Source organism: Halichoerus grypus, chromosome X (genome assembly GCF_964656455.1).
Source record: "Halichoerus grypus chromosome X, mHalGry1.hap1.1, whole genome shotgun sequence".
Taxonomy (NCBI): domain Eukaryota; kingdom Metazoa; phylum Chordata; class Mammalia; order Carnivora; family Phocidae; genus Halichoerus; species Halichoerus grypus.
In genome coordinates, this window is record NC_135727.1 from 69,797,001 (window position 1) to 69,811,433 (window position 14,433).

The following is a 14,433-nucleotide window of genomic DNA, read 5'->3' on the forward strand; positions in this document are numbered from 1 at the left end:
CTTTGAAGCCATGTGTTGGTAGGGGAGCCAGCATAAATCAGAAGTCAAATCCCAACTCTGTCTCTCCCTAAGCCCCGTGATCTTGGGCAAGTCACTTCACCTCTCTGTGCCTCGTTTTCCTCATCTACAAGATGGGGCTAATAATCACAGCGAACTCACTGGGATGCTTTGAAGGGTCAATGAATTAATATTTGCAAAGAACCTGACACACAGTAGGTGCCAAAATAATTAGTTCGTTCATTCAACAAATACTTATCGGGTCCTTTCTGTGCACTGGGCACATAGGCATTGAGGGATACAGTGGTGACCAGGACAGACACAGTCCCTGCCTTCATGGACTTTGCAGAAGAGACTGGAACGATGAGAAGGAATCAGCCACGCAAAGCACGGTGGGCGAGCATGCCTGGCCTGGGGAGCGGCAAGTGCTAAGGCCCTGCGGTGGGAAAGAATGACCCTAAGGAGGGAGGGGGAGTGTAGTAAGAAAAACCTCAGAGAGGTGGGCAGGAGCCAGATGACTTCAGGCTCTCGCAGGTCACGGTCAGGAATTTGGATCTGATCGTCAGCACAGTGGAAAGCTACTGGAGGGTTTATGGTTTGGGCTGGGGCCAGGGAGCCATGGGACCTGACTACTCTCCTTCACTGCCTGCTATCCTGGCCACTCGGGCCGTGTTCACGTCGCCCCCAAACCCCCGCCCGCTGCCGGCCTGCATCTCCCCACATTCTCAGAATCTGAAAGTCTAGCTAACAGCTGGGGGTCTCCAGTCTGGATGCTCACCGGGGCAGCGTGGAGTCGCCCAGTGCTACGAGGCTGGGTGCCTGGTGACCGTTCTTCCATCCTGCACCGGCAGCAGAATTAGGCTCGGGGGCAGACTGCACGGGATCAAATCCTCGCTCTGTCACTTAGTAGCCGTGCGACCCTGGGAGAGTCACGTTGCCTTGATGAGCCTCAGTGTCCTCATCTGTAGAAAGGCGTACAAGTCATGCCTACTTCCCAGGGCAGGTTGACGATCCGGTGCGTGACTTCGAAGTCACTCACTGGAGTACCGCCCGAAGCCTTGCTGTCCTTACGGCTCAAGTCAGGAGGGGCGCACTGTGCCACGGTGTCAGGAGGGAAGCTAGGGAGCTCCTGGAGAAGCCAGCTGCCTTGTGGACGGGCAGGAGGTTGGCCGTCTTTGGCTTTGAGATTGGAGTGTGCTAACGGATGGGCAAGTGCTAACGTCCCAGAACCCCGAACAAAGGGCCGCTACTGCTGAGGACAGGGTCACCGAGCTCACCAGCGTGCCATGGTGTGCCGCTGGGCCCGCCCACTTTGAAGAATCCCCGGGACCCATCAATCTGACCTCCTAAGTCCCTCTTGAATCTGTCCCTTCCCCCACTCACTGGCACCTGCCCAGATCGAAGCGCCGTGACCTCTCACCTAAACAGTTGCGAGAACCTCCTGCCCGCCCTCCCTGCCTCGGATCTTGCTCTCCATGGGGCCACCAGAGTCACCGTGTCGTCACGCAAGTCAGATCAGCTCGTGCCGGTGCCTCAGAACCTCTAGGATAAGATGCCAGTTCCTTGGCCTGGCGGGGTCCTCCTCAAGCTGGCCTCCACCCCTCTCCACCAGGGGGCAGCACTCCTCAGTATCAGCTGGAACATGTCCCTCATCTCCTCTGGAAGCGCCATTCTTTGGCCCCTACTACTCCTTTGTGCTGACATGCCTCTTCCCCCCACCCCTGCCCTCTTCCACCCAACAGAAGTCCATCTGCCCTCCTAGAATCTCGGTGCATTGCCCAACTTCTCTCAACCACGTCTGTGGCTCCTTCTGCCAAGGCCCCACGGGACTCTGTCTTTTCTGTCTGTGGGTACACGTGGGTCTGCGAGGTGTTGATTGGTGGGTCCAAGTCCCCCACTAGGTGGTGAGCAGCAGAGGGCAGAGATAGCCCTGTAGGTAGATCCGTAACATCGGCCACCATCACAGCCCCAGCATGCAGCTTCGCGAAGTCTAGCACTGCTGAACGCAAATGCTGACCTGCCAGGGCCCAGGCTAAGGAGAGAAGCAGGTCGAATTGGGGCCCAAGGTGAACGGGGGAGCCCCATGCCTACCCGCGAGGGGGCAGCACTCCTCAGTATTAGCCAACATGTCCAGTGCGGTCAGATCTTAAGATTTTTTAGGAAGTGGATTGACAACTAACCTAAATTATTTTTTTAAAACGATTTAGAACAATAACCACAACAACTGGCCTTCAGGCCACACTTGGTCTTTTTGGCCGATCATTTGGCAAAGTCAGAGCCTGTTATATTTTTGAGGAAGGAAGGACTTTTTCTAGATTCAGGTTTCCTACGGCTTCTCTCAATTTCCAAGTTCGGGGGTAGTTTATGCCTGGTCAGTGCAGGAGCTTTATTTCGTTTGCTTTTTTGGTATAAGGACATGAAAGTCAAAAATCAAAAGTCAAGTTGTTACATTTCCCTCTTTCAAAATGAAGCCCAACCTCCTTCCACTTGGCAGCTCTAGCAGTTACCATTTCCTGGGGAGCCTACAGGCCCTGTGACCAGTACTCCAACCTCAATTGTGGTGACATCCCCTCTTTGAGATGTGGGTCCCCCCAGGAGGAAGGGAGGGACGCAGAGGCCACAGAACCTGCTTCTATAGTGTTTGGTTTGCTTAGTTTGGTAACCTCTTGAAACAAAGTGCAGAGGATGGCAATGGCTCAGCTCCCTACGACCTCCCCTGCCCCCCAGCCACCCTATCCCCTCCAGCTTAGCCCCACATGGAAAAATGTGCAGGAGATACTGAGGACTCTGAACTGCAGGTATCAAGGACTCAAATCCCTTTTAGGCCCTGGCTCCCGGTCCTGGGACTCCCGTAACTCGCTGTGGGTTGCACAGTGGTGGTGGGGGGGCAGCCAGTTGTCCTTTCTGCAGGGGTGGGACAGGAGACCTTGAGTTGCCTGACACCCCCATTCGGGACCAAGGCACTCATTCTCCCAGCTGCCAGACGTGTTGGCTGATGGCTCAGAGTTGGGTCCCCTCCAAGGTAACACCCCTGGCCTGGAGGCCAGCCTGCATCCGCAGACTAGTCAATAGATTGGGGAGGGGAAAGGCCCCGCTGCCCAGACTCAGTCGGGGCCATCTGAAGGACGCGCCCAACTCCGAGCTCCCTATGGGATCAGCCGAGGTGTCCGGGGCAAGTGGATTTCAGTTCAACTCCTGCTGTTGACCAACCCCGGTCACTCCCTCACTCCCTCACAGCTGCTGTCATAGAAGGCAGTCCCCAACAAACCTGCATGCAAAGCTCGGTCTCAGATTCTGCTTCCTGGGGAAGTCAGCCTAGGACAGCCCCTTGCCTTGGCTTCTTTTCTCACACTGCCCTTTCTCCCTTGATGACCGCAATTACTCCAAAGGATGACTCCCACATCTTTTCTGTTGCTATGGCCACTCTCCCAGTCTGCCCTCTTGCATTGCCCAGAGCCAGTTTCACCTGGATGTCCATTTTTTTCAGCCCTCATTTTAATATGTTTAAAGCAGAACCCTCTCCTGCTACCCTAATCAACCTTTCTTCCCCATTTCTCTATTTCTATGAACGCTGCGGCCCTCTCTAGAATCCCAGGCTGGAAACCTCAGCATCACTTGGGCAGCCTCCTCTTTAAAAACCTTTAGGATCAGGGCGCCTGGGTGTCTCAGTTGGGTAAGCGTCTGCATTTGGCTCGGGTCACGATCCCAGGGTCCTGGGATGGAGCCCTGCGATGGGCTCCCTGCTCAGCGGGGAGTCTGCCCCTCTCTCTGCCCCTCCCGCCACTCATGTGCATGCATGTGCTCTCGCTCTCTCTCTCAAATAAATAAATAAAATCTTAAAAAAAAAAAACCAACACAACCTTTAGTATCCCCTTGGTGCCTATGAGCACACATCCATGCTGCCTCTCCTTGTGTTCCAGGTCTTCCCAGTTGACCCCGATCGGCCTGATTTCCTGCCAGCTCTCTAATACAAGAGTTTATGACATATTTATAGCTTGGACTTCTTTGGGAGTCAGAGGAGACCTATGGATCCCTTTGTGGAGAGTTTTTATAAGTGTAAAATAAGATATATAGGATTACAAAGGAAGCCAATGATACTTAAAGACAGTTATTAATGTATGTTTTAAAATTTGGGCACCTAGGTGGCTCAGACGGTTAAGCATCTGCCTTCAGCTCAGGTCCTGATCTCCAGGTCCTAGGATCGAGCCCAGCGTCAGGCTCCCTGCTCGGCGGGGAGTCTGCTACTCCCTCTCCCCGCCCCCTGCTTGTGCTCTCTCTCTCTCAAATAAATAAATAAAATCTTTAAATATATATATATATATATATATATATGTTTTAAAATTTATAATACTGTAATACATGTTTCATTATTAGCCCATTAAGGAGAGTGATCTAGTGGCGGGTCCAGTAAGTGCCGTACTTTGGAAGTAGTCACGAGTGTAACGATACTTCAAGATGTCGGCAGCAATAGTAATGAAATATAAAAATCTCTGTGCCTCCTATTGGAAACAGAGTCACGGGTACGGCTGGTACTACTGTGGGGGTGCTGCCTGCATTCGTAATGGAAGCCAAGGTGCAAATAGAGGTTAGCAGAGATACAGTTGTCTTTTTCTTCCCCATCCAAGTACACAGATTCCTGGTCAAACCCCTTTGTGCTCTGGAGAGCCTACGCTGTAGCTCAGGTTGGGAGATTTGTACTTCCCTGAACACATGTCAGGCATCCTGGTGGACACTGGGAAACTGACACTTGGGCACTGGGCTGAGTCGGCCCCACTCTCTGGGCGAGCTCTCTGGCCAAGGCTCACTGCAGAAACCCCAGCTGGGCAGCTCTTGGGGGATGTCTTCTCTGAGAGTGAGCATGGGCAGGGGGAGTGGCAGAGGGAGAAGCAGACTCCCTGCCTGATGTGGGCCTCCATCCCGGGACCCCGGGATCACACGACCTGAGCCGAAGGCAGATGCTTAACCGACTGAGCCACCCAGGTGCCCCTTCCCTGACTTTTCTTTCCTCGGGTCCCAGGCCCTGTCCAAGCAACATTACATGAGTCCACTGGTCCAGCCAGGATCACCCAAGCACCAGGCTCATGGGGTAGCTCACAGCCATCAAGCCAACACATAGTTATGGAGCCTTGGACAGGCAGGACTCACTCAGCTCTCAAGCTTACTGGGTGCACCCTACCCTTATCTTGCTGCTAGATGTCCTGCAATGTGTGGGACGGTCCTGTACAAAGAAGAACTGCACAAAATGCAGAGAAGTCCCGCACAAAATGACAATCATGCCGTTGGCAGGAAACACTGGGCAGGCGCTCTACAAATGTTTGCTTCGTGCTTTAGTGGTCTTTCGGTCCGTCGACGGGCATTTCTCTTGACTCCTCACAACCCCTTCTGGCCTGAAATCTCAGTGACCTGTACAGCTGGGGCTGGGATTGACTAGTGGTCACTGTGGCGATCAGCAACAAATTGGAGCCTTGTCAGGCCTGGATCTTTGCCAGATCAAGAGGAGCTGGGCTTAACAGCCGCCACTAGGGAGACAAAAGCCGGCAGGTAGCTCCTTTTAGTTTCCTCCCAGAGGGCGGCTCTGTCCCTGGGAAGGAAGGCTCGTCCTAGGCCATCTCTGCCTTAGAACTTGAGCTGGGCAGTGGGCACTCCCCCCCAGGTTAGGAGAAGGTGGCCCTTCCTCCCGCACTCTTGTGGGTAAATCATTTCCGGGGAGGGGCTGCCACGAGTCAGCCTGCTCCTCACGTCCTTTGCTTTCTAAGAGCCAGTCTAGTCTCCTGACAATACCCGGTCCCCATTTCCCAGGCCTAACGGCTCCAGGAAATGCCTGCATCTGTGACTGGTGGAGGAGTGGCTGCTTCTGTCAGTGTGACCCGTATTCTGGTGAAAAGGATTAGTCACTTCTTGCTAAAATTATATTCTGACTTTCGAATTATATCTCTTAAGAATAATGAAGACTAGGGGTGCCTGGGTGGCTCAGTCGGTTAAGCGGCTGCCTTTGGCTCAGGTCATGATCATGGGGTCCTGGGATCGAGCCCCGTGTCGGGCTCCCTGCTCAGCAGGGAGACTGTTTCTCCCTCTCCTCCCTGCTCCCACTCTCTCTATCTCTGTCTCTCTCTCTCCAATAAATAAATAAATAATCTTTAAAAAAAAGAATAATGAAGACTAACATAAGGCTACTTATTACAGCGTTTCATACTTTATAAAGCACTTGATGTATTAGGTTGAATCATACAAAATTGCTGATATTCAATTGTTTCAGGGCAATTTCATAGTGTTCAAACTGATACATTTTTTTTTCATTTATTCCTTACCACAATCCCACATGGTATTTTTAGCTGCATTTTACAGAACAAAGTACTAAATCTTGGAGAGGTGAAATGACATAGATAGGGAATAGCGGGACTGAGACTTGAAGCCAACGCCCATGCTCTCGATTCTCGAGGTAGGATGAGTCGGCCCAGAAGACCCTAACAGCAGTAACGTGAGGAGAGGCAAGGCTGTGAGGCCATTCTCCCAGCCTATGCTCAGGAATCTTCTGACTGGTTGTACTCTTCACCTTTTCTTAGTTAGTGATTAGTGGGAGCCTAGGTGCCTAGAAAAAAAGCACTAAAGTGATGATGTGACAAATTTGATTTTTAGAGTGCTGGGAGTATATGCTACAGCAAAGATAGTATATAGAACATGTTAATCCATTCATCCATCCATCCATCCATCCATCCATCCATCCATCCATCCAACCAAGAGAACTCTATTGGGTAAGTCCCACATATGTGCCAGGCTCTGCATGAAGCGCTGAGCTACCAACATTCGGGGAAGGGTCCTAGTCAGCAGGGGTCCCACCCTTTGGCCAGCTGAGGAAGGGGGATAGAACAGTGGAAGCTGGGGTGAGGCCACCATGTGCATATGGGATTTTGATTTGCTGTGAAGCTGCTCTGGCTTCCTAGTCCTTTTCCACTGGCTGAGGCTCGACTCGCCGGGAGGCTCCAGCTTATGCGCCCAGCCAGAAAGCAGCCGGGTTCTGCTGCTCAGGAGTCTGATGCTGCTAAGAGTTTCTAGGCCACAGGGCCGGAGGAGGCAGGGGTAGGAAGGAAAGAGGAATGCCGGTGTGCCACCCCGATACCACCAAAGGGAAACTGGGGGTGAGCCGGTAAAGGGGGGCTCCTTCCCAAGCTGCCTTAGGAAGACATTCTTTCTTCCACACCGGAGTCCACTCTGAGGCCTTGGCCTGGCCTACTGCCATGGGTTTGGTTCCTGCGGCGGGCCAGTGGACAAGGGGTAGGCTGGGGGAGGGTCAGTTTGGAAATCAGTCAGGCAGTGGGCATGTGGCCACCACCTTTGCCCAGGGACTGCATGCTGCCCTTCAGGGGATAATCACATTCCTCAGCTTCTCGCCAACCCAGGGGCGAGCGAGCCCTCAAGCCCGCTGTGGAGTCCAAATGCTCAGGCCTGGCCCAAACTGGTTTCCCTGTCCCTAGTGCTCCCCGGCCACCCACCTCCTCCCACACCGCCGGCCCCCATGCAAGGTCCCTCTCGGCCGCCGCGCATCCCCTCCCAGTCCGCGCTTGCGCCCGCGCTCACCGTTCCGCGCTCCGGGCTGGGCCGCCATGGCTATGGGGCCACTGGTTAAGATCTCGCAGTTGAGTAAGCCGCGGTGTGGGTTCCTCCCAGCACACACCCCCCCCCTCCGACCCCAGCACCAGGCTTTCCTCAGAGAGCCATTGCCACACCACTCTGTTTCTGAAAAAAAGGAAATGGGGCATTGGGTCTTGAGTACAGGGAGAAGTAGGATGAGATGCTGTGAACAGAGGCACCTCTGGAGGCAAAAAAAAAAGGGGGGGAACCTGGCACAGGCTCCAGATAATCACCTCCTGAGCACTCAGGGCCTGTTCCTTATCTCAGTGGCCAGCAGAACTAGAGCGCACGACGGCTGGAGGAGTAGGCCCTTTGGTCCTTGCCTCAGCTGTTCTGTCGTGGACCAGGCCAGCATGCAGTGACTTTATGGGGGTCACTTACCACGGACCCAAGAGGACCCATGAGTTGCCCCGAGTGGTAAAGTTGAGGCTTTTTTGTCCTCAGCCTTTGCACTTCTAATCCATTCCCACCCACCACAGAGGTGGGGACACTTTGGACCTCTAGTCTACTAGACCTCCACCGTCCAGTACAGTAGCCACCAGCCACACGTGGCTTTTAAGCCCTTCAAATTGGCTAGTCTGAAGTGAAATGCGCTGTAAGTATAAAACGCACACTGGATTTTACAGACTTAATATGAGGGGCACCTGGGTGGCTCAGTTGGTTAAGCGTCTGACTCTTGGTATCAGCCCACGTCTTGATCTCAGGGTCATGAGCACAAGCCCCGAGTTGGGCTCCACACTGGGCATGCAGCCTACTTAAGAAACAAATAAATAAAAATAAATAAAGACTTAGGGGAATCTGGGTGGCTCAGTAGGTTAAGCGTCTGCCTTCGGCTCAGGCCATGATCCAAGGGGAGCAGGGAGTCTGCTTCTCCCTCTCCCCTCTGCTTGTGCTCTCTCTCTCTCCCCTTCTCTCTCAAATAAGTAAATAAAATCTTAAAAAAAAGACAATATGAAACAAAAATGTAAAATGCCTCATTGATAATTTTTAATATTGATTTCATGTTGAAATATTTTTGATATGTTGGATAAAATGTAATATGTCATTAATTTCATTGCTCTCTTTTTACTTTTTACATGTTATTGCTGGAAGTGGGGGATACTGGTGTCAAAACTGGCAAATCGGTGAATGAAATAACAGCGTCCAAAACAAATTCATGTATATATGGGCATTTCTTTTTTTTTTTAAGACTTTATTTATTTACTTGTCAGAGAGAGAGAGAGAGAGCACAAGCAGGGGGAGCTGCAGGCAGAGGGAGAAGCAGGCTTCCTGCTGAGCAAGGAGCCCGATGCGGGACTCGATCCCAGGACCCCGAGATTATGACCTGAGCCGAAGGCAGCTGCTTAACCGACTGAGCCACCCAGGCGTCCCATATGTGGGCATTTCTAAATGTATAATATAGGTGCATTATACCTGCGTAATGTATAATAAAGGTGGCATTTCAGATCAGTGGGGGGGAAATGTGGCTATTACTAGAAAACTCTAAATTTCACAGGTGGCTCACATTTGTGGTTCACACTCCGTTTCTACTGGATAGTGTTAAATGTCCATCAACGGGATGGGTTTCACATACCACAGGGCATCCATCCAATGGGATGCCATGCAGCCATTATGAAGAATGAAGTAGATCTCTATGAGTAGAACTGGGAAAACTTCAAAGTGTTATTGTTAAGTTTAAGGAAAAAAAAAAAGAACAAGGAATGGCCAGCATGTACAGTATGATCTCATTTGTGCATATAGAAAGCACACACGGAGCGCCTGGTTGGCTCAGTCAGCAGAGCATACGACTCTTGATCTCAGGGTGGTGAGTTCAAGCCCCACGTTGGGCATGGAGCCTACTTAAGATTTAACCAATAAATAAAAAAGAAAGCACACATATGTTTATATATGCACTGAAGAAGTCTGCATACACACAAGTAACTGTTACCATCGATGGCTTCTGGGGGGGATGAGGAGGGCTTTGAGAGGGAGCGGAAAGGACTCTAACCTGTACTTTTCACTTTAAATCCTCCAGTACTATTTGAGGTTTTAACAACAAATGTCGTATTTTTTTACAAAAATAAAACTTTACTTATATTTTATTTATTTATGTATTTATTTATTTATTTTAAAGATTTTATTTATTTGACAGAGAGAGAGAGAGCAAGAGAGCGAGCACAAGCAGGGGGAACAGGAGAGGGAGAAGCAGGCTTCCCACTGAGCAGGGAGCCCGATGCGGGGCTCGATCCCAGGACCCTGGGATCATGACCCGGGCCGAAGGCAGACGCTTAACGACTGAGCCACCCGGGCACCCCTGTTTTATTTTTTTAAAGATTTTGTTTTTAAGTAACCTCTGCACCTAACGTGCGGCTCAACTCCACACCCCAGAGATCAAGAGTCGCATGCTCCACCGACTAAGCCAGTCGGGCACCGCTTTCCTTATATTTATATTTTATACATGGGAATAGTTTATTATAACAGTTTATATAATAGTATAAAAGTATGGATGGTTTTCAACAAAACATCAGTTTCTCTTATTCTTCTCACAGTTTTATTTCTACTTGCAAGCACCCCTTTCGCCTTCCGCTTTCTCATCCACCCCTTTCCTGCACTCTTCCATCTTCACCTTCTCTTTCCTGTCATCTTCCAACCCCACAAAGATCTGTGAATGGAGAGCCATTCCACTTCTGTTGGCTCCTTGCTCAGCTTTAACGCAAGCCTTTGGCGTCTCCTGCTACCCCTGTCTTCCCATAGAGGAGGAAGGTGCCATGCGGGAAGATGGCTCAAGGACGGATGCCATTATCCACCGTGGAGAGAGAAACCTACCCAGTAGGAATACACCCTGCTATTTCTTCCCAGCAGTTTGGCTACCTTCCTGTTAAGGTAACACTGCTGACAAAGAGAAAAATAAGAACTTAGGAACATGTGCATGCGATTTCTTTTTTTTTCTTTCCTTGTTCAGGGATGGGTGGAGGCAGGGTGAAAGCAGCGGGCTTCGGAGAGAAGGCTTGATCCAGGTTTGGGAAACCAATTTAATTTGCCATCTGCAGTTAAAAATCACTAAGAGGGTCAAGTGTTTTGAAAAAGAGAACTATAGAGGTGGGAGAAAGGGGAAAAAAAGCACTCCAGCTTCTGGGAAACAGAACAAAAGATTTATTTGCTCCAAGACAGATGGGAACCTCCGTCCTTAGAGTTTAATTGAGAGAGGAAGAAAAGACAAGAGGTCTCACCCGATTGTCCAGCAGATAATAGCTTCTGGAGGGTGGGCCTGCTAGGATGGAGACATGAAAGCCCTGTTGATGTGGGTTGGGGACGAGTGGTGTGGGAAAATAGCAAATTTTCTCTTACCAATCGTTCTCAATGCAAATGGAATAAACCGCTTCAATACAGAAGGGCCTGGAATGTTTATTAGAACTTCTTTTTTCATGGAGAGACATGCTCCCCTCCCCCTCCCACCCCTCAAAATGTTAAGGACCTGGCAGTGCAGTAAATAGCCAGAGCACTGGACTAGGAGAGTCAGGACATGGCTCAGGGCCCGAATTGGCAAAATATGACAAAGCATACTTGGTGTGAAATTCCTCTGAAACCTCTAAAGCGTGGTTAACTAGTGTTATGAAATCCAGCCTTGTCTTTGGCCCTTCCCATTTCCCCGTGGCCTTTCGGGCTCTCTTCTCTTCTAGCCTCTCAGAACCGGAAATACTGAACCAAAGGTTTGAAGTAAGTACAACTTAAGGAACATACACCCGTCCCTGAGCAGATCACCCAGATCGAAGCGTCGCAATCTTTGCAATCTTCAGTTGTCCTGCTCTACCCAAGGGAGGAGAGGAGAAATGCAGCCTCCACGTGGTTTCCCTAGCAGCTTTGGGACCGTCTTCCCTGCCCCAGTGGCCCAAACCCTGGGCACACAATTAGCTAAGCTACTTGCCTCCTCCTCACTGCCAAACGTCAGTCCATCATCAAGTTCCATTGCTTCTGCCTCCAAAAGAGATCCAGAAGCTGACCACTTCTCGCCAGCGCTGCCACCACCCCAGTCCAGGCTAGCAGAGCTGGCAGAAGCCCCTGAAGGGCCTCCAGCTCCATCTCCTGACCTCTCACTCTACACAGAAGCCAGAGTCAACTTTTACCAAGAGAAATTCGACCCTGTCTCTCTTCCGTGTGGACCTGGGGTTGGTGATTCTTTGGCTAATGTTTGCTGATCCCCCCTGGGCTATATCCTTTAGGTCTGGCCTCGTGCCTGGCAAGTGGCAGCCTGATTTGTCGAATGGCAGAATGAATTGTAACAAGTAACATTTGTATGGGCTTGAAAGGTTAACACCTCATTTGACGCTTAGAAAAACCCTCTGTTATGGGTATTGTTCTCACTTTACAGAGGAGGAAATTGAGGCTCAGAACGTTGCCCAAGTTGATGGAGTTAATGCAGGGCATGTTGAAACTCAGGGTGTGGGGGTCAAAACCTATGCTTTTCTTGCTTACACCCTCCCTGGAGGGCTTTAGGGGTGTGGAGGGGCACAGAGTCCAGAGGCACTTTCTTGGCTGTATAGGGGGCCACTTTGCTCGGGCTTTTGGGACCCAGGGGCAGGCCCTGTGGGGATTCCCTGCCAACTAGCCAGGGCAGAGTGAACTCTAAATCAGCCTTTCCTGGATGACTTATAGAGCTACTATAACCACAGTGACCTTATTTTCTGAATCTCAAAACAGGATTCTTGGTCTGACAAACAGAACCAAATACTCGAAACTAGGACTTTTCTGGAAAATCCAGGGCACAGAGTTGCTGTTCTTGTAACATATGGCAGCTCCATAATGGGTACTTCTTAGCTAATTCTGACCCAGCCACCTCAGTCTCTGACATCTCAAGAAGATTCCTTAAAAAAACCCCTGTTTTCTGGGCCTCCTGTTTCTAGGCACCGAATTCTTGCCACCCACACTTTTTGTTTGTTTAATTACTTCCCTACTCTGTCTTATCTTCGCTGTTAACCACTCTCTTCCTGGTCTGCCTCAGAGAGTCTCTCGATCCTGCTTGCTAATGGATGTCACAAATGACTGAAAGAAACAATAAGCAAAAAGTGCTTGGGGACCATGGCAACAGGGCCAGGCACCGAGGACCGCCCTTCCTACCACTCCTAGTTTCTGTTTTAGGCCAAATGCTGCTGATAAGGTCTGATGGTCCCATTGTGTCACCTCATCAGGGTAAAGCTGCGGGCCAGAGGCCGTGCGGTTCCAGAAAGCACTTTGCAATGCTGTTGCTTCTCACTGTACCCCTGTTGCAATGGTGAGCTCATGGTAAAGGCCGTTGCCACACCAGATTTGGATCTGACCTTTGCCCCAAGCACTCATCACACTTGGTTCGAGTGCACCCAGAAGCCCCAGACAGCCAGGCAGGCACCAGCATTACAGTGACAATTGAGAAAATTCAGTGATCCTCCTCTTGGGCTTGGAAGCCAAGAATCATAAATCCGTTCCAAGGACTTATACTGGAGTCTGGGAAAGAAGGGGATTCTCAGTGAATCGGGGTGCAAGATTTCTTCCCACAGAGGTTATAGGTCTCTCTGATGTACCTCTATGGTGCCCCTGGACAAAAGGGTGGGTTCCAAGAGGGGCTGGGCTGTGAACCCGTCTGAGCCTCAGTTTCCTCATCTGCAAAAAGGAGCAGCAGGAACCTCCGCCCTGCTTTTCTTTTCTTCTTCTTTTTTTAGATGATGAACTATTTCAAGCACACAGAAAAGTATTAGGAACAAACACATTTCCCTATATTTGCCCCAGAACGTTTTCTTTTATTTTCTTTCCATTTTTTTTTTTTAGAGAGAGAGAGAGTGAGCACGAGCAAGGGGGTGGGGGGTGGGCAGAGGGAGAGGGAGAGAGAGAATCTTAAGCAGGCTCCACGCTCAGCATGGAGCCCCACTCGGGGCTCGATCTCACGGCCCCAAGATCATGACCCGAGCCGAAACCAAGAGTAGGACGCTTAACCGACTGAGCCACCCAGCCGCCCCCTGGAACTTTTATTTAAGGAAATAAAATATTACAGGTTCAGCTGAAGCCCCTTGTGTGCCTCAATCACATTCCCCTCCCCCACAGAGGTAGCTGTCCTCCTGAATTGGATATCTATGATGCACAAGCATGCTTTCAAAGGCACTCTGTATATGCTCATAAACAATATACGGTACACAGCACTGTTCTGCATGTTCTTCAACTTCATATACGTTCTATAGAACTGTATGTATCTTTCTGTGGTTTCCTTTCTTTTTTTAAAAAAGATTTTATTTATTTATCTTTGTGCGTGTGCGCACGAGAGAGAGAGCACAAGCACATGAGCGGGGGGTGGGGTGGGGGGAGGGGTAGAGGGAGAAGCAGACTCCCCGTGGAGCAGGGAGCCCGATGAGGGACTCGATCCCAGGACCCTGGGATGATGACCTGAGCAGAAGGCAGACGCTTAACCGACTAAGCCACCCAGTCGCCCATAATGAATGAATTTTAAGAACTAAATCTCAACACCCATCAGTGGAGAGATGAATCACCTATGGGACACCCTCCCTAGAGAATACCTTACCCCTGGAAGAAAACAGCATAAGGAGGCCCTTACCCGGGAGGTGACTTGTAACTGCTTGTGTATTAGACAGAGATACCCTCTCTACTGCCATGTGGGGTCCTGGCCAGAGCCCCGTGTCTTTCCCAGCAATCAATTCCAATCAAAATAGGGAAACAGTCGAGGGAATAAAATAGAACTCAGGTGTGGCACTATCAGAGCGAGACGGAATTTGTAAGTATTTGAAAGGAATGTTCGCAAATTGATGAGATGGCTTGCCGTGTCTCAAAGCTAAAGGACCAGCAGAA

At 50.4% G+C, this 14,433-nt stretch overlaps 1 protein-coding gene across 7 annotated transcripts in view; it reads right to left on the reverse strand.

Moving 5' to 3' along the window:
* The window catches only part of LOC118552031 (NHS-like protein 2), an 89,442-nt gene that overhangs the window by 49,121 nt on the left and 25,888 nt on the right, over positions 1-14,433 (reverse strand). The window contains exon 1 of one of the 7 annotated variants that reach the window (XM_036118229.2): positions 7,573-7,641. The exons of 5 other annotated variants lie outside the window; for them this stretch is intronic. In XM_036118229.2, the coding sequence (XP_035974122.2) occupies positions 7,573-7,600 (28 nt within the window). In that variant the 5' untranslated portion in view covers positions 7,601-7,641. Of the gene's footprint in view, positions 1-7,572; positions 7,642-14,433 lie in introns of those variants that run through there. One more of the 7 variants, XM_078064448.1, reaches the window with a different exon arrangement.